At 41.9% G+C, this 19886-nt stretch overlaps 1 protein-coding gene across 5 annotated transcripts in view; it reads right to left on the bottom strand.

Moving 5' to 3' along the window:
• Window positions 1-19541, bottom strand: part of HECTD1 (HECT domain E3 ubiquitin protein ligase 1) — a 108268-nt gene extending 88727 nt beyond the window's left edge. For all 5 annotated transcript variants that reach the window (XM_053594896.1, XM_053594899.1, XM_053594897.1 and 2 more), the window contains exons 1-2: window positions 19414-19541; window positions 17835-17995 (exon numbers count right to left, since the gene is read on the bottom strand). In XM_053594896.1, coding sequence (XP_053450871.1) covers window positions 17835-17974 — 140 coding nt within the window. In that variant the 5' untranslated portion in view covers window positions 17975-17995; window positions 19414-19541. The remainder of the gene's footprint in view (window positions 1-17834; window positions 17996-19413) is intronic.
• Window positions 19542-19886: the final 345 nt, after the last annotated feature.

Genomic DNA, 19886 nt, shown 5'->3' with positions numbered 1-19886 from the left:
TTTGTTTAAAAAAATTTAGAGAGTACAAGTTAAATTCTGTTACATACATATTATATAGTGGTAAAGTCTGGGTGAAATGATAAAAGTTTAAGTGGTTATAAAGACGCGTTGTTCAAGGGAAAACAGATGTAATCATTTTTCACTTAATTCTAAGAAACTTCAAAAAAATTAACAACCGTCAGCCAGGCATAGTGTGGTTCATGCGTATAATCCTAGCACTCTGGGAGGCCGAGGTGGGTGTATTGCTTGAGCTCAGAGTTTGAGACCAGCCCTAGCAAGAGGAAGACCCCGCCTAAACTAAAAAAGATAAAAAGAAAAATTAGCCAGGTGTTGTGGTGGATACCAACAGTCCCAACTACTAGAGAGACTGACTGAGGCAAGAGAATCACTTGAGCCCAAAAGTTTAAGGTTGCTGTGAGCTGTCATGTCAAAGCACTCTACTGAGGTTGACAAAGTAAGATTCTGTCTTACATAAATAAATAAATACATACAAACAACGAAATAACCCCTCTAATTTACATAAGACATATGCCTAGCACTGATGTTGAGGGTATCTGGGGGAAGAAATGCTTTGGTTTAGGCTATCAAAGAATGAGCACGGGCTTGACGCCTGTGGCTCAAGTGGCTAAGGTGCCAGCCACATACACCTGAGTTGGTGGGTTTGAATGCAGCCAGGGCCCGCCAAACAACGATAGCTGCAACCAAAAAATAGCCGGGCGTTGTGACGGGCACCTGTAGTCCCGGCTACTTGGGAGGCGGAGGCAAGAGAATCGCTTGAGCCCAAGAGTTGAAGGTTGCTGTGAGCTGTGATGCCACAGCACTCTACCCAGGGCGACAGCTTGAGGCTCTGTCTCAGAAAAAAAAAAAAAAAAAAAAGAAAGAAAGAAAGAAAAGAAAGAAAAAAGAATGAGCATGGTGAAGAGGGTATCTGTGCAGGTGAATGTCCCAGTGATGAGCAACTGATACAAATAGGAGAATGGATCAAATACATACATATATTATGGCTAATGGGAACCAGGTTTCTCACTGCAGGAAAACAGAAATAGAGAAGAAAACAAGCATGCACCCTGTGGTGTTAGATTAGAACTAGAGGTACCAGTATGATCTCACGGTTTTCAAAATATAGAGACTGAAAAATATAGATACTAATGTGTGTGCTGTTCCCTGTGCCTGAAATCCTTTTCTCCCAACTCTGTCATCCTCCTTATCTGAGCCTAAGTGTCATCGCAGACTTTTAGACTTGCCTTCCCTACTCAAAACAGGACTTTTTTTTTTTTTTTTAAGACAGAGTCTTACTTATCACCCTCGATAGAGTGTCCTAGTGTCACAGCTCACACCAACCTCTACCTCTTGGGCTTAAGCAATTCTCATCTCAGCCTCCCGAGTAGCTGGGACTACAGGCGCCTGCCACAACGCCCAGCTATTTTTAATGACAGGGGTCTCACAGTCCACTAATTGGGATCTAGAATATAACTTAATTGCTTACAGATGCCGATCATTTTTCTAAAGGTACAGTTTGTGGAATTGTTTTCTTATTTCTGGCAAGGGAAACTTAGTTAATAATAAAATACTATTTATTTGAAAAAAAAAAATAAAGACGGGGGTCTCGCTGTTGCTCAGGCTGGTCTCAAACTTGTGAGCTCAGGCCAGCTGCTCACCTTGGCCCCCAAAAGTGCTAGGATTACAGGCATGAGCCACCACACCTGGACAGGACTGTTATTTTGTATTAAATTATTTTACAATTTATGTTATATTTGACTTCTTGTTACCAATTGTAATTCTCTTCCAAAAGCCTGTAAGCTGGATGGGCACCATAGCTCAGTGGTTAGGGCACCAGCCACATGGTCCACCTGGTGAGTTTGAACCTGACCCAGGCCTGCTAAACAAAAAAAAAAAAAAAAAAAATAGCCAGGCTTTGTGGCAGGTACCTGTAGATCCAGCTATTACGGAGGCTGAGGCAAGAGAATCACTTGAGCCCAAGAGTTGGAGATTGCTGTGAACTGTGACACCACTGCACTCTATCAAGGGTGACAAAGTGAGACTCTTGTCCCAATTAAAAATAAAGTAAGAAAGAGAGAGAGGAGAGAGAGAAGAGAGAGCGAGCCAGCCAGCCAGCCTGTAAGCTGCTCAGGAATGGGGATTTCATACAGCACCTAGTAGGGTTCCCTACACAGAGGAAACATGCATTTTGAGAGTTTTACAAGTTGAATAAATGATGTCAAGGTAAAAAATAGCAATTTTCTTTTGCTTCTGGCAAGAGAAGTCAAACAAAAGGATATCTCTCAGCTCCCTTACTGATGTACTCTCCACCCTGTATGACTTATCCCTCACAAATATACGGCCATCCCTCCATGTGACTTCACCTTGACCCAATCCCTATCGGGTCACCCATCCCACTACACCTCACCCCCACCCCACTCCTAACTTTCCCACAACATAAACAAGTGAATTCACTTCCATCTTTTCCTCTCATGTCTCATTGTAAAGCAAAATACCGACTCGAGAATCTAGACCAGTGGTTGGTTCTCAACCTTCCTAATGCTGTGAACCTTTAAATCAGTCCAAAGGGATCTCGACCCACAGGTTGAGAAACCCTGCTCTAGACCAAACTGCTCTAATAAAAAGCAAAAGCACAGACCCAACTGTTTCCGCTCCTCATCCACCGCTACCTGGACGTGTTTCAGGAACCTTCAAACATGACTTGCCCAAAACTAAAAGAGGCTTCCCTATCAAAAGCCGTATTACTCATATTCTTTAACCATCCACCTAGTCATTCAAATAAAAATCATAAAATTTTTCTCAAATTTGCATGTCTAAAATATAAAAGCCAAATCTTCTGTTTAGTATCTGCCCCTTCCTTTGATTTCTGACCATCATCATTTCTTTAAGTACAGAACAGCTTCCCAAGTAAACTTTCTCACTGGACTCTCTACTCCATTCACCAATCAAAAAACTTATTTTTTTTTAAACATAAAATCTGAGGCCGGGCATGGTAGCTCATGCCTGTTACCGTAGCACTTTGGGAGGCTAAGGCCAGTGGATTGCCTTAGCTCACAGGTTCAAGACCAGCCTGAGCCAGAGCAAGACCCAATCTCTAAAAATAGCAGGGCATTATGGCGGACACCTATAACCTCCTACTCAGGAGGCTAAGGCAAGAGAATTGCTTAAGCCCAAGAGTTTGAGGTTGCTGTGAGCTATGACACCACAGCGCACTACCGGGGACAACAAAGTGAGACTTTGTCTCAAAAAAAAAAAAAAAAAAAACCATAAATCTGATACTGTCACATCCCTGCTTAATCTTTCATTAGCTCTACACTACCCCGAGAATAAAATCCAAATTCATCAAGATTAGATGCAAAACCCTCCATGATCTGGCCTAGAGTCAGTCTCATCCACTCTCCCTATCCACCACTTGACACACAATCCATTCCTGCTTTACCAAATACAACTACTAATTATAATTCTCACTCCTGTCTAAATTTTCAGATTCCCATCTCCTTGCATATGCTGTCCCCTTTGAAAAAATATTCTTATCCCCTTCTCCTCTTTCACTCCTAGTCCTTTTTCAAGACAATTTTTAAAATTATGATTAAAACATTTTAGGAAGGGCGGCACCTGTCACTCAGTTGGTAAGGCGCCGGCCCCATGTACCGAGGGTGGCAGGTTCAATCCCGGCCCCGGCCGAACTGCAACAAAAAAAATAGCCAGGTGTTGTGGCGGGCGCCTGTAGTCCCAGCTACTCAGGAGGCTGAGGCAAAAGAATCGCTTAAGCCCAGGAGTGGGAGGTTGCTGTGAGCTGTGTGATGCCATGGCACTCTACCGAGGGCCATAAAGTGAAACTGTCTCTAAAAAAAAAAAAAAAACATTTCAGGAAGACTCAAGTCAGAAGGCACTTTCCCCAGGAAGCCTGACTAAGACCAGCTTCACTATCCATTCTAACTTATGTCCCTCTTGGGTTCAGAGTGTTCAGTGATTCCTACCTATAAAAAGCATCTGTCAAACTATATGTTTACACATTTACCTGTCTGTCTCATCCATGAAATCCATGAAGTACTTGAGGGCACAGTCTATACTTCATCTCTGTTTTCCTACTGTCAAGCCACGCATTTCTAATATATTTAAATATCTGATAAACGGATATATGAAAATAATACCTGCCTCAACAAATTCAGTTTAGTAGAATTAAGTAAAAGTAAATACAGTAGAACATCTATAGTCAACCACCTCCGAACACTGACCACCTCAAGTTGATCTAATTTTCACAGACCAGACATGCACCACACGTACGCATTGGTACGGCAGGCCTAGTTCCTTATGTTGACTACCTCCATAAACTGACCAGTTTGTTATAGTCCCTTGGGTAGTCAAGTTACAGAGGTTCTACTGTATATGTATAATGAGTGCTATGATAAAACCTGAAACAGGTAGGTTCATGAAACATTCTAAGAGAGATTTTAGAAAAGGAAGATCTCACAAGAAAAGGATGAAGTTTGAGTTAAATCAAGGTATTCTCAACCTTGCACAGTTACTGTAAGAATTTGAAATAATGTACACAAAATATGTGGTAGAGTGCTCCGCCCATGCTCAACAAACCATATGGTTGAAGTTGGCTGAGCAGGAAAGCAAGAACCAAGAATCCTAGATAAGGAGAATAGCATGTGCAAAGGTTAGAGGGTGGAGGAACTAAGTGATGAGGCAGCCATTGTTTTCCAATGATGTCCACAATATTATCCCCCATTCAACAAATTCAGTTTAGTAGAATTAAATAGAAGTAAATACAGTTTGTTGAGCTCTTTTCTATAATTTGAATTTGATATTTTCCACTGAGAAGGCCTCTGTTTCCTCCCCTAAATATCAAATCACTTCAAGTCTTTGAGCTAGCTGAGGTCTCAGCAATATGGAACAGAGATAAGTCATCTCCACTGTACCCTTTCCATTTTAAAAATCCAAAGGAGGGGCCAGGTACAGTGGCTCATGCCTGTAATCCTAGCACTTGGGAGGCTCAAGTAGGTAGACTGCTGGAGCTCATGAGTTCGCGATTAGCCTGAGGCAGAGAGAGACCTCATCTCTAAAAACAGCTGGGTGTTGTGGCGGGCGCCTGTAGTTCCAGCTACTCAGGAAGCTGAGGCAAAAGAATCACTTGAGCCCAAGAATTTGAGGTTGCTGTGAGCTGTGACGCCATGGCATTCTATCAAGGGTGACAAAGTGAGACTCTGTCTCCAAAAAAATTAAAATAAATTAAAAATCCAAAGATCTGTTAGCATAATGATTGTTTTATACTACTAACTTTGAGGTGTCTTGTCAAACAGCAGTAAGTAACTGATACAAATGATCTACAAGTATTGCAGAAAAGCTGGAAATCAGAGCCAAAGGGCAGAAGATCAGGCTTCAAAACAGAATGAATCCACTAATGTAGGGATCCCCAACCTTTTTGGCACCAAAGACCAGTTTTATGGAAGACAATTTTTCCATGGACTGAGAGGAATGCAGTGGTTTGGGGATGACTCAAACACATTTCATTTATTTGGCACTTTATTTCTCTTATTATTACATTGTGATATATAATGAAATAATTATACAACTCACCATAATGCAGAATCAGTGGGAGCCCTGAGCTTAGTTTTCTGCAACTAGATGGTTCTAGCCCTAGCATAACCACCTTAGTTCTTCCTCAGATCATCAGGCATTAGTCTCATAAGGTGCAGGCAACACAGATCCCTCACATGCAGTTTATAGTCAGGTCTGTGCTTCTCTGAGCATTTAATGCCACCACAGATTTGCAAGGAGGCAGCAATCAAGCAGTAACTTGACTGACAGGGAACACCTGTAAATACAGATGAAGCTTTAATCCCTTGTCCTGCCCCCCTGGCTACATCCCACCTTACCTCCGGCTGTGCAGCCTCATTCCTAACAGCCTGGGGGTTGGGGACCACAATATTAATGAGTCTGGACTCTTATCTTAGCTTTCTTCTGAGTATAAAACAATAAAATAAGAACTATAAAAAATACACAGTTTATAAGAACAGATGAGATTAGAATTGTCTGAAAGTTTTGTCCTGGGAACTATGGGCTGGGCCAAATGAAATGATTTTTATAATTCTGAGCAGGTTACCAAATAAAATGTCATGGCTTTACTTTGGTTAATTAAATGGGGGAAAATGAGATTTTAAATTAAAAAAAAACTATAAAATACATAATGTACAGAGTAAAAAGCTCCCACAACTCCAACAAAATAGATAATATATCTAAAAATTGAGTATTATGCCCATTTTTCTAAATGTATAAACATTTCGTTTTTGTTATTCAAACAGGATCATACTATAAATACTGTCCCATGATTTGCTTACTTCCATAATTGATATATTGTGACCATCTTTCAACAGTAATATATACAGCTCTAGCTTAATCCTTCTAATGTCTACGTAACGTCCAATATATTAAAAACAATACCATGGGCTCAGCGCGTGTGGCTCAAGCGGCTGAGGCGCGAGCCACATACACCTGAGCTGGTGGGTTCAAATCCAGCCAGGGCCTGCCAAACAATGATGGCAATAGCCGGGTGTTGTGGCAGGCGCCTGTAACCCCAGCTACTTGGGAGGCAGAGGCAGGAGAATCGCTTGAGCCCAGGAGTTGGAGGTTGCTGTGAGCTGTGACGCCACGGCAGTCTACCCAGGGCAACATATTGGTTCGGCGCCCATAGCACAGTGGTTACAGCGCCAGACACATACACCAAGATAGACAGGTTCGAACCCAGCCAGCTAAGCAACAATGACAACTGCAACAGAAAAATAGCTGGGTGTTGTGGCGTGCACCTGAGTCCCAGCTACTTGGGAGGCTGAGGCAAAAGAATAGCTTAAGCCCAAGAGTTCGAGGTTGCTGTGAGTTGTGACGCCACAGCACTCTACCTAGGGCCACATAGTAAGACTCTATCTCAGATTTAAAAAAAAATAATAAATAAATACCAATACATTTATTTATTTTTTGAGACAGAGTCTTTTACTCTGTCGCCCAGGCTGGAGTGCAGTGGTGCAATCATAAGTAACCCATAACCTCTAACTCCTGGGCTTAAGCCATCCCCCTACCTTAGCCTTCTTAGTAGCTGAGATTACAAGCTACCATGCCTGGATCCCATACATTATTAACAATTTAGGTGATTTTCAGTTTTTTACTATTTAAAACAGGGCTGCAGTGAACAATCTTGTTAAGTATATCTTTGCTCATCTGTAGCAGTTTATTTATGAAGGAAGGATTCTCAGAAATGTTTCTGTGTACTACATTTTTAGTTTGATAGATATATCAAACTGACTTCTGAAGAATGTCCACCAGAATCATATTAAGAGTATTTCCCCACTCATAGGCCACACAGAATGTTACTACCTTTAAATTTTTGTAAAACTGAGAAATCCTGGGAACTTTTTTTTTTTTTTGGCCAGGGCTGCGTTTGAACCTGCCACCTCCGGTATATGGGGCCGGCGCCTTACTCCTTTGAGCCACAGGCACCGCCCTACCTGGGAACTTTTTAATCACAAAATTTGATTGGCTATGACTGAACTTTAAAAATTAAACACAAAATATTTAAGCAGCCATCAAGAAAATAAAACAGTTATCTAAGAAGAATGTGGTTGCTTATGCCTATCATCCCTGCTACTCAGGAGCCTAAAATGGGAGGAGCCCAGGAATTCAAGACCAATCTAGGCAACACAATGAGACCTCACCTCTTAAAAAAGGCTAAAAATTAAAACAAAACAAAAACAATCTAAAAATTGTATACACACATACATACACATTCCTCACACATAGAAAGTCTCTAAATTAGAAGTCATAAATCCACAAATAAAATTAGTCATTCAGGCTTGGTGCCGGTAGCACAGTGGTTACGGCGCCAGCCACATAAGTTGGCCGGGTTCAAATCCAGCCCGGGCCAACTAACCAACATTGACAACTGCAACAAAAAATAGCCAGGCAATGTGGCAGACGCCTGCAGTCCCAGCTACTTTGGAGGCTAAGGGCAAGAGAATCACTTAAGCCCAAGAGTTTGAGATTGCTGTGACCTGTGACACCACAGCACTCTACGGAGGGCAACAAAGTGAGACTCTATCTCAATTAAAAAAAAAAAAAAAATTAGTCATTCTATATATATATATTTTTTTTTTTTTTTTTGTAGAGATAGAGTCTCAAGTGCCATGGCATCACACAGCTCACAGCAACCTCCAACTCCTGGGCTTAAGCGAGTCTCTTGCCTCAGCCTCCCGAGTAGCTGGGACTACAGGCGCCCGCCACAATGCCCAGCTATTTTTTGGTTGCAGTTCAGCGGGGGCTGGGTTTGAACCTGCCACCCTCGGTATATGGGGCCAGCGTCTTACCGACTGAGCCACAGGCGCCGCCCCTAGTCATGCAATATTTTATTTCTGCGTTTATTTCTAGTAGGCTTTATTTCTATATAAAAACATAGCTTAGGCAGATGCAGAGCATCAAACTATCATGTTGGACATTCATTAATGCCATATTATAGGCATTAATGAAATAGGAAATATTCCTATTTCCCTTGAAAGATAAAAATCAAAATTTAGTAACCTAACTCAAGAAATAAAAACTTATCACATTACATTCAAGCAGATATTCCTATAATCAACTCTAAACAAGGCCCTCAACCAAAAGTGGTACCATTCTGAGATAAGTTATAAGCAGGCAATAACATATAAATATATATATAAATGTATTTGGTAAGACTTTTAAAAAATGATCAAATATGAAGCCAGTAGATGATCTAATACATACCCTCATGGGAGAAAAACTCAGATCAATTCAAGGTGAGGGGCAGGAAAAAGAGGGAACAGGGTGAGGGGATGGGGGAGGAGGATAAGGGTATATGGCATACCTCATAGGAGGGACTTTACCTAACAACTGCAATCAGTGTAACCTAATTCTCTGTACCCTCAATGAAACCCAAACAATTTTTTGAAAGATCAAATATTGGGCGGTGCCTGTGGCTCAGTGAGTAGGGCGCCGGCCCCATATGCCGAGGGTGGCGGGTTCAAACCCAACCCTGGCCAAACTGCAACAACAAAAAAAAATAGCCAGGCGTTATGGCGGGCGCCTGCAGTCCCAGCTGCTCGGGAGGCTGAAGCAAGAGAATCGCGTAAGCCCAAGAGTTAGAGGTTGCTGTGAGCCGTGTGACGCCACAGCACTCTACCCGAGGGCGGTACAGTGAAACTCTGTCACTACAAAAAAAAAAAAGATCAAATATTATTTCAAACAGATAAGGATAATCTGACTGCCTCTTATATGTAATTTTAAAGTTGGCAGTTCAAAAAAATGATATTCATGCAGGCTCCGCGCTTGTAAATCAAGCAGCTAAGGCACCAGCCATATATACCAGAGCTGGTGGGTTCAAATCCAGCCTAGTCCTGCCAAACAATGATAGCTACAACCAAAAATGGGCCGGGCATTGTGCTGGGAGCCTGTAGTCCCAGCTACTTGGGAAGTTGAGTCAACAGAATCGCTTGAGCCCAGGAGTTGGAGGTTGCTATGAGCTGTGATGCCATGGGACTCTACCCAGGGCAACAGCTTGAGGCTCTGTCTTAAAAAAAGAAAAAGAAGTCTAGGCTCCGCGCCTGTGGCTCAAGTGACTGAGGCGCCAGCCATATACACCTGAGCTGGCAGGTTCGAATCCAGCCTGGGCCCGCCAAACAATGATGGCTGCAACCAAAAAAAAAATAGCCAGGCGTTGTGGCAGGTGCCTATAGTCCCAGCTACTTGGGAGGTGGAGGCAGGAGAATCGCTTGAGCCCAGGAGTTGGAGGTTGTTGTGAGCCGTGATGCCTGTAGTCCCAGCTACTTGGGAGGCGGAGGCAGGAGAATCGCTTGAGCCCAGGAGTTGGAGGTTGTTGTGAGCTGTGATACCACAGCACTCTACCCAGGGCGAAAGCTTGAGGCTCTGTCTCAAAACAAACAAACAAAAAAGTCTATCCCCATAAATTTTCATTGTATTTTTCCTGTTGAAACTAGAACAGTGTTTTGTTTTTCACATTTTTTAGGTGACAAGACACTTTGGTGATCTTAACAAAAGCTCCCCTAAAGTGCATCACCTACAATCCCAGGTTAAAGACCTTGACACCGAGTCATTCCAGCACGTCTCTGCTGGCCACTAAAAAGAAGCTTATACACAACTACTGTCTACTTACATAAATTCATTTATTTAACTTTTTAGGAATGTATGTATTTGGTATATTAATGGACATTCTCGATCCAGAGAAGAATCAAGGTTGATCAATGAAAGTAATATTACTTTCCTATTACTCTGCTATTGAACAGAAGAAAACAGGGGACAATATAGTAAAGGCAGGTATATTAATGCAATATTACTGTTTCTGCTACAGAGAGGATTGTAGCACTCTTCCTCATATACTTCCAACCAGTTTCATAATTCTGAAATCTTTCTAAGGCATTTTAGGTGAAAAACAGGAAAACAGGTCCAATAGAAGAATCTCTTCAATTCGTTCAGTACCTGGAGATTAACTATTTGTGTGTTTAGCAACGGAAAACAAATGATGAACTCATAAACCAATGGAGGACTCAAAGTACAGTAAAATCATAGAAGTACATACATATGAGAATGTAGTAGGGGGTCTGCAAAGGTATTTAAATTTAACCCTTAGGTAAAGAACCCAAAAGATTCTGTAAAATAGAGTTGTACAGTTAAATGAATATTTTAAGATCGTAACTCTAGTTATAGTTAAAGGAAGGGATATCTGCTAGGAGGTTACTAGCACTATATGACCATCATTTCCTTATATCAAACCTAGATAGTAACAATCTTTTTAATCTCGTACTTCAGGGAGAAAATACTACAGAAAATACTACATCAGACTAAAACCCTTAAACTTCTTACTATCAAACCTAAAACATCTGCATCTAACCTCTCCGCCTTCCATTTGTCACACAACAAAGACAATACACCTTTTTCTACCTAAAACCAATCTCGCCACCAGCCAGAGTTTTGCTACCATATGTGGGATTTTCTGATGAACCGCTCTGCATTTTCTTAGAAGCACATTCAGAATGCTATCACCAAGTGGATCAGAACATTCATCTCAATAGGATCCCAAAGGTGATACTCATTACATACATTAAAGTTTAAGAAACACTGCACTATACAAAAGCCTATTCTCGTCCAGATTTTCAGAATCGTTACCCTATGGATTATTCACTCTCTTCTGATCTTCAAAAGAAAAAGCCCCACACTCCTTTTCCAATCCAACTCCTCAAAAAAGTTTCCATTTCTTCACGTCCCACTCACTCCTTATCTGTCCCTCACTGCCACTCCACTCCAATCAGCTGTCATTAAAATCAATGACCGTGAGAATGTTGCTAAATCCAAAGGACACTTTTTAGTCTTCACCCTAATTGACCTCTCACCAGTATTCAACACAATTGCCCTTTCTCTTCTTGAATCATTTTCTTTCCTGTGCTGACATGTGCATTAATGACCCAAAAGCAATGGTAGATAAAGCTTCAAGAACCAAGGCAAGAGCACTAACCTATACTACTAGTTAATTGTATTCTTCACAGCCAGGCACTGGGGGATTTGGGGGAGTCACCAAAGAATAACCCTGATGAAGCAATGAAACAGAATTATCAATTTTACTAAATCTCAACCATTAAATATACATCTTTTTAAGATTCTACTTAAGGAAATGAGAAGAAAGCATACAGCACTCCTGCATACCAAAAAATGATAACTATGCTATGTCAAAGAAAAGTAACTGGGTAACTGAGAGTTGAATTAGCTGCTTTCTTCTTGCAACACAGTTTTTATAAGAAAGAACATCAGACAAACTATGATGATTCAGATTTGGATAGCTGGCAAATATTTTCTCAAAAATTAATGAAGTATGCCTTTCACTTCAAGAAAACAACTAATGGTATTTGCTGGCAATGATAACATTCAATCTTTCAGGCAAAAATTACAATTTTGTAAAACTGCGCTTGCCACCTACCATGAACTTGACAGCTTCCCAAAATTTAGAAGACTTTTCTAATGAGATCAGTAGTCATACTAACAAATTTGAGTTTCTGATACTGTAGAATGACATGTGTCAATGTTTGCAATCTCTGTATATCCCATTTTCCACACCATCGATGTATGATTTTACACAACAAAATATGGGTAAAATATCCTCTTGAAGTACAAGTCAGACCAACACATTTTAATGAAACCGAGCATGAGAAGTTCATTGATATATCAGAATCCACATAACTAACCCTTAAGCAATTGAGGAGTTTTGGTATCAAAGAATACCTATAATGATGTAAAAAAAATTACTATATTCCTCCCTCTTCCAACTACATCTGTAGAAGACTTTTTTTCTGTCAAAACAACATATGCCACAGACCGAATGCAGAAGCAGGTATGATAATCCAGCTGTCTTTCATGAGGCAGATTTTAAAGAGATTTGCAAAGATGAACATCGATGCCACTTTCAAATATTTCACTTGAAAAAAGTTATTTTTCACAAACATATTTATGTTTACATGTAAATGGGGTTTTTAATAAATTGAGTTTTTTTAATTTCCAGGTTTCAATTTTAATAAATTAATGAATATTTTTTAACATTCAAGTTTCAATTTAAATGTGGCAAACAATATAAAAGTTGTTCAGAATCCACAATTTTTACAAGCATAAAGAAGTCTTGAAGCCAAAAAGTTTAAGAATCGATGCCCTAGGCCTCAATCACATCTCAGGACCACAAGTAACCTCCATAAGCCCTTGACTCTAAAGTTTTTCTCTAACCCAGAGCTCACCTCCATTTCCAGACTCACTTATACAACTGCTTACTCAACGCTTCCACTGAGATGTCTCAAAGGTATCACATACTCAACATGACCAAATCCAAACGCATATTAGCCCCTCAAAACATGGGGGTTGTCAAGTTCTCTCTCCTGAGTTATCCATGACACCTCCTTTCTCACTCTCACATCCAGTCATTCAACAAGTCCTAACTTACAAATTCCTCTTAAATCTTTTCCTTCCTTTCTACTTTTAACACAGTAACCCCCTCTCTGGATCCAAGCCTCCTAACAAGTCCATAAGGATTTGTTGATTTTGTCCCCACTTCCATCTCTCCCACCCACCCCCACTCTCCACAGAGCAGATAAAATGTTTTTAAAAGACAAATTAATCACATCATTCATTCATTTACAGCACTTGAATGCCTTCCCATTGCTCGTAAGATAAACCCAAAAGCTTTCCTTAGCATATACAAAAGACTCACCTCATCTTACCCCTACTCTTCTAGGGCAGCTCTCCAGCAACCTTTCCTTGTCCCAGTCTCAGAGGCTTTCTCCAGGTTCTTCGATCATCCTTGCTATCTCTAGGAAAAACCACTTCCTCAAAGATTACCCCCTCCAAGTCTTGTCCCTGCTGCATGCTATCACATCACCCGAACTTTTCCTTCATGGCATTTACCACAGTTAGTAACCACAATTTTATTTCTACAATTATTTACTATCCGTCTTTCCTATTAGACCACTAGGCACCACAAGGATAGAACCTGTATTTGCTTTGCTTATCACTGTATCTCTTTAATGCCTGACATAAACTAGGAAGACAACTTTTTCCCCCAGAGACAGTCTCACTCTGTCGCTCCGGGTAGTGCCATGGTGTCACAGCTCATGGCAACCTCAAACTCCTGGGCTTAAGCAACTCTCTGGCCTCAGGCTCCCAAGTAGCTGGAACTACAGGCACCCACCATAATACCCAGATAATTTTTCTATTTTTAGTAGAGACAGGGGTCTCACTCTTGGTCAAGCTGGTCTCAACTCCTGAGCTGAAGCAATCCACCTGTCTCGGCCTCCCAGAGTGCTAGGATTACAGGTATGAGCCACTTCACTGGATCTAGGAAGACAATTTAAAAGATTAAAAAACTGGTCAGGTGACTAGGAGACTGCAATCCTAGTGCTCTTGGAGGCTGAGGCAGGAGGATTACTTGATCTCAGGAGTTTGAGATCAGCCTGAGCAATAGTGAGACACTGTCTCTACCTGGACATTGTGGCAGACACCTGTAATCCCGGCTACTCAGGAGGCTGAGGCAGGAGGATCACTTGAGCCCAAGTTTGAAGTTGCTGTGAGCTATGACACCACAGCATCTGACCCACAGTGACAGAGTGAGACTGTCTCAAAAAAAAAAAAAAACTAAACTAAAAATGTGTTACTAGTACAGCTATTTTTATATTTTAGTGTAAACATACAACAGATTTTTGCTACTGTGTTAAATAGCTTAGGAATCCAGACTCAAGACAGTCTTCCTTGGGATTCTCTCAAAGGACACTTTAGACAATGATTAATGAGATTTCCTCTAAGGAGAAAAACTGAATAACCAGGAGACATAAAGACAAGATAACTGACTTTTTACTATACAGTCTTAATTAAGTAAAATTATATTTTACATAGTGCCTTCTAGTCCTAAAGCACTGTCCCTAATATACCATTTCCTAGATATTCTGAGGAAATCTTTAATTCCCAGATGATATCACTTTTTAAATTATATTAAGACTTAGTAGCAGGATCTGTAACTAGGATTTACCTACCTAACATTAATATCTACAATGATTACCTATTTTGAGGGGAATGCAAAAGTACTTTCGTATTGTTCCTGACAGACATATACAACACTAAGGTAAAAGAAACACTTAACTATTAGATGAAAACCACTGTGTTAGGATTCTCGCATATATTATCCTGCTTAATTTTCACAAAAATCCCGAAAGGATAAAAAATAAACTTCAAAGGCTATCATATAACTATCCAGCAGAAAAGGAAGGAACCTGAACCCAGGCCTATCCCACTGGAAACTTCAATTTCTACCACACCACCTGCCTTTCCCAACTAAATAGATGTTAACTATCAATACAAGCTAAGTAGGCAAAAATATATCAGAATATATGGTCCTCTTTTGTTTTATTAGGCCTATTTGATAACACTTTATAAAATAAAGTTGGAGTGCTTTTCACCAATTTTCAAAATATGCACATCAAGTTGCTTTTTTCACCTTAGTTACTTGTTGACTGTTCAAAAAAATTCTAAAAGTTCTCAAATCTTGGCTCGGCACAGTGGTTACGGCACCAGCCACATACAACGAGGGTGGCGGATTTGAACCCAGCCCAGGCCAGCTAAACAACTGCAACAGAAAAATGGCTGGGCGTCATGGCAGACGCCTATAGTCCCAGCTACTTGGGCGGCTGAGGCAAGAGAATCACTTAAGCCCAAGAGTTTGAGGTTGCTGTGAGCTGTGATGCCACCACTACCAAGGGTGATATAATGAGACTCTGTCTCAAAAAAAGAAAAAAAAGAGCGGCGCCTGTGGCTCAAAGGGGTAGGGCACTGGTCCCACATGCTGGAGGCGTCTGTAGCTGAGTAGAACACCAGTCCCACATACCGAGGGTGGTGGGTTCAAACCCGGCCCCTGCCAAACTGCAACAAAAAAACAGCCGGGCGTTGTGGCGGGCGCCTGTAGTCCCAGCTACTTGGGAGGCTGAGGCAAGAGAATCGCCTAAGCCCAAGAGTTGGAGGGTGCTGTGAGCTGTGACGCTACAGCACTCTACCAAGGGCAATAAAGTGAGACTCTGTCTCTATAAAAAAAAAATTTTTTTTCACAAAATTTAATCAAATGCTCATTTCTTGGACATTATAGATACGCTATATGAAGCAGGGCTAACCATTTCAATCTGAGATGTTCTCATACCTTTCAAAGAGTAAATCCTATCTGACTTAACTTTAACTTCATCTTTCTTAAAATTACATTTATAGGCTCGGTGCCTGTAGCTCAGAGGCTAGGGCGCCAGCCACAAACACCAGAACTGGCGAGTCTGAATCCAGCCCAGGCCTGCCAATCAACAATGACAACTACAACCAAAAAATAGCCCAGCACTGTGGTGGGCACCTGTAGTCCCAGCTACTTGAGAGGCTGAGGCAAGAGAATCGCATAAGCCCAAGAGTTGGAGGTTGCTGTGAGCTGTGACATCACAGCACTCTACCCAGGGCAACAGCTTGAGACTCTGTCTCCAAGAAAAATAATTACATTTATAAAGCCTGGCACAGTGGTACTGCCTATAGGTCCAGTTACTCCAGAGGCTAATGCCAGAGGATTCCTTGAGCCCATATGAAGCCATTTTAGGCCCCATAGCAAGATTCCCATCTTAAAAAAAAAAGAAAAATACATACAGAGTGGACATAAAGTTTGTGTGTGATTTAAAATAGTTTAACATAGTAAACTGCACATGAACTTTATGTCTATCCTGTACGTATACACACACACACATATACTAAAAAAAAAAAACAAAAAAAAACCTAGAAGGCAAAATAGAATAACACATTTGTTATATTAGTATAGTAGCATTTTACATAGAGATGAACCTTACATTTTAAAGATTTCCTTTAAATTGTTTTAATATGGTAACACTTTTTTTTTAATACCATTACAAATACCTCTCCTGCATGCTAGCACCAAATAAAAGATACAAAATGATAGTTCATTTGACAGGCAAGCGTGAGTTTTTAAAATACCAAACATAAGGCTAGGTGAGGTGGCTCACGCCTGTAATCCTAGCACTGTGGGAGGCCGAGGAAGGTGGACTGCCTGAGCTCACAGGTTCAAGACCAACCTGAGCCAGAGCAAGACCTCGTCTCTAAAAACAATCAAGCGTTGTGGCGAGCGCCTATAGTCCCAGCTACTTGGGAAGATGAGGCAAGAGAATCACTTGAGTACAAGAATTTGAGGTTGCTATGAGTTATGTATGACACCACCACAGCACTCTACTGGGGGTGACAAAGTAAACACCACAGACTATGATTTGGAAACTTTGTTAACAAGGATTTCTATCTAAACACCGTTGTTTTAACAACTATTTTAACAGGATTTACAACTAAGAATTATTAAACAGCTAAAAATGAAAGCAATTAAAAATATTTAGTCAAATTAGTGAGTAATACAACCTTTATTCCCACCTAAAAGACAATAAGATAATTGTACTAAATTTCAGGTCAATATTTCAGACATTTTGTACTAATTACTTCAAAACAGCATGAAAACCAATACCGAAACATCAGTTTTTGATTACTTATTGGAATTTAAAACTGTGAATTAAATGTAAAATAAACAAAAACCAAACAGGCAATCAGCACTCAGAAGAATGGTTAATTTGGTCAAGTTATCACTTACATAAGGGGAAAAATGTAGCTTTAATGGTCCATCTGGTAATGAATTCTCTTGTACATTTTTGCAGAAATTCTGTATTATATAACCTCTGAATAAAATTGTTCAAACTCTCCACACTCCAAAAAGTATGCTAAACGGTTAACTTCCAATTTATACTTTCTCAAACTGAAATTTACAAACCAATGATTTGCTTTAACCAAAATGCATGATATCAATGAAGACTTGGGCAGTTCAAAACATATGCTCATTATTATCTCTTATTCTACTACAGACAAAACAACTTCATGGTAAATATTTGTGTTTTACCCAGTTTGTGACATATTTTGAAAATGAATCAAGCTATGGGTTAAAATTAATATTCTTACTAATTTCCACTCATTTGATAAATATGCATTTGTGTCACCAATTATCATTATTAAAGTAATTTCACCTACCAATTTTTATTTCTCAGAAATGTGTAAATACAAGCATCTGCAGGAATTTTTTTTGAAGACAAAAAAGTTATTGTCATTTAAAATTCCCTGGAGAAATTTTTACACAAACTGAAGTCAGCAAATGGTTGAAAACAGATGTGTCACTACAGTAACCCCAAAGGAAGATGATGAAGGAATCCACTTACGTTTCAAAACAACGATCCACGTTGTCGGACATCAAAAGCAGCATGCATAGCTGTTCAAGGGCTATTAGTTGCATGTCCCTTTCATCTCCCTGTCCCATCTGTAGCCATTCCAGCAATGTATCCGGATCCACATCTGCCATGGTTTTTTAAAAGCCTCTTTGCTTAAATTAAAAAAAGTAAAGGGGGAAAAGTCCTTTAAATGTCTAGAAGTGATCAGCTTGGGTTTAAAAATCTTTCCTTTCACATCTGCTACAATCAAATTTTTGTGGTGTCCCCTAGAACTAAAAAAGCCTCATAAGTATGTTTGGATAGAGTGCTTAATGCAGTTTTTCAGCTTTCCTTATACCTCAGGTTTAATGTTGAGACATCACACTAAATAAAACCAGTTTCACACAAGAGTATAAGCTGATTAGATTGCTGCTTAACTAGAAACCAGAGCTGTTTTTGTGAAAGACAGTCAAATAAGCTTAGGATTCCCCTACTATCACCACTGTTTGTGCCAAAAAGCAAGGAACACCTATTAAAGATTCTTTTTTTTTTCTTTATTTTTAACTAGGAAACTCCCCCCCTTCTCCACCCAAAACTAGTCTTCAGATAAGGGTTAGATTCAGTTATTTTGAGGAGACTTGAAGCACTTTGATCACACCCTTCCAAATTGAATTTCTCCTTTAAAATTACCTCCAATTTCAGACTTTACTGACTTCTCCATTTATTTACTCCTACTTTAAAGATATCCAAATACAAACGATAATGATATGCAAGATCTATCTATGAATAAAAAACTGGTTAGGAATTTTGGTAGTCTTGGCAACTATTCTAAAAATTTTTAAAAATAAATGCTAAAAGTAAATGCAATGGACTAAAAGCTTAGGGGTCAGAATATAGGCCAATCTTTGGGCCTCTTTCCCCATCCTGTAGGGACCACAAACCAAAATTGAGAAGCAGTCACCAAGCAAGTCATTACAAAAAGCTCCTCGTAGGCGCCCTGACGGGAGGACAGCTTTGGGTCCCACGCAACCCTGCTGCAGGTGTGGGAATCCAGCGGCGGGTCGCAGTGGGACCCAACGGCGATAACCAGCCGGCTGACTCAACACCACCCGAGGCCTGGCCGAGCCCGGCGGTGAGAGTTGCTAGCCCCGGCGCAGTGGATTCCCGGCACCGTACCCGCATAAGTTAGCTACCCGTGTTTAGGAGGAGGAGGAAGTTGCGGAGAAGCAGCAATCCTTCGTACCAGAGAGGGTGCTGCCGCGCCAGGCCGGGCGGCGGGTCTACCGAGAGCGGTACGCGGAACTCGAAGGCCCAGCGGGACGTCCCCGGACCCGGCCAGGCGGCGAACCCTCCTCAAGGGCAAGAGCGGCCCGCCCGGGATTCCGGCGCCGGCATGCCGGGTCCCGCCGCCCGCAGGGCCGGAGGAGAGGAACAAAGGGGCTAGCGGGGAAGCCGGCACCAGGTCGGGCGACCTCACCCGGCGCCGGGATGTCGCTCCCTGCCCGCCGCCCGGCGTCCCGGATCCCGGCCCTCACGCCTGGCTCTTCCGACGGCCCGAGGCGCCCCCGCCTCTCCTCTCCGAAAGCCTTACCCGGGTTTCTTGTCCCAAACCACGCCGGTCCAGTTCCAAGCAGGCCGCGGGCAGAGCCAGGCCCGGCCGCGGCCCTCGAGTTCCCAAGAAGCCGCAGGCCGCGCAGGTCGAACCGGGCAGGCGGCACAGGAAAAGCCGCGTCTCGTCCCTCCTCTTCCTCCGCGGGGACCTGGTGACGGGGATGCGAGAGGTTCCCCCGAGCGACGGCAGCCAGAGCAGGTCCCGTCCCCAGCACGCGGCTCAAGCCCTGCAGCTCAGAGGCCCGCGAGATGCTGCTGGCGGCGGCGGGGGGAGGCCGCGTCCGTCGCCATCCGGGCGGGGGAGGGGAGGAGGGTCGAGCGAAAGCCGGGCGGGGAAGCTGCCGAGGGCAGCCGAGCTCGGCGGAGGCGGAGCGAATCTGCTCCCCCGGCGGCGACCCCGGCGGCGGCCACCTGGGGCGCTGCGGAGACGACCGACCCACGGCGCATACGGCG

The sequence above is a fragment of the Nycticebus coucang genome, chromosome 6, assembly GCF_027406575.1.
Source record: "Nycticebus coucang isolate mNycCou1 chromosome 6, mNycCou1.pri, whole genome shotgun sequence".
Lineage (NCBI taxonomy): Eukaryota > Metazoa > Chordata > Mammalia > Primates > Lorisidae > Nycticebus > Nycticebus coucang.
Note: the sequence above shows the minus strand (reverse complement) of the source record. Positions and strands in the feature narration are given on the sequence as shown.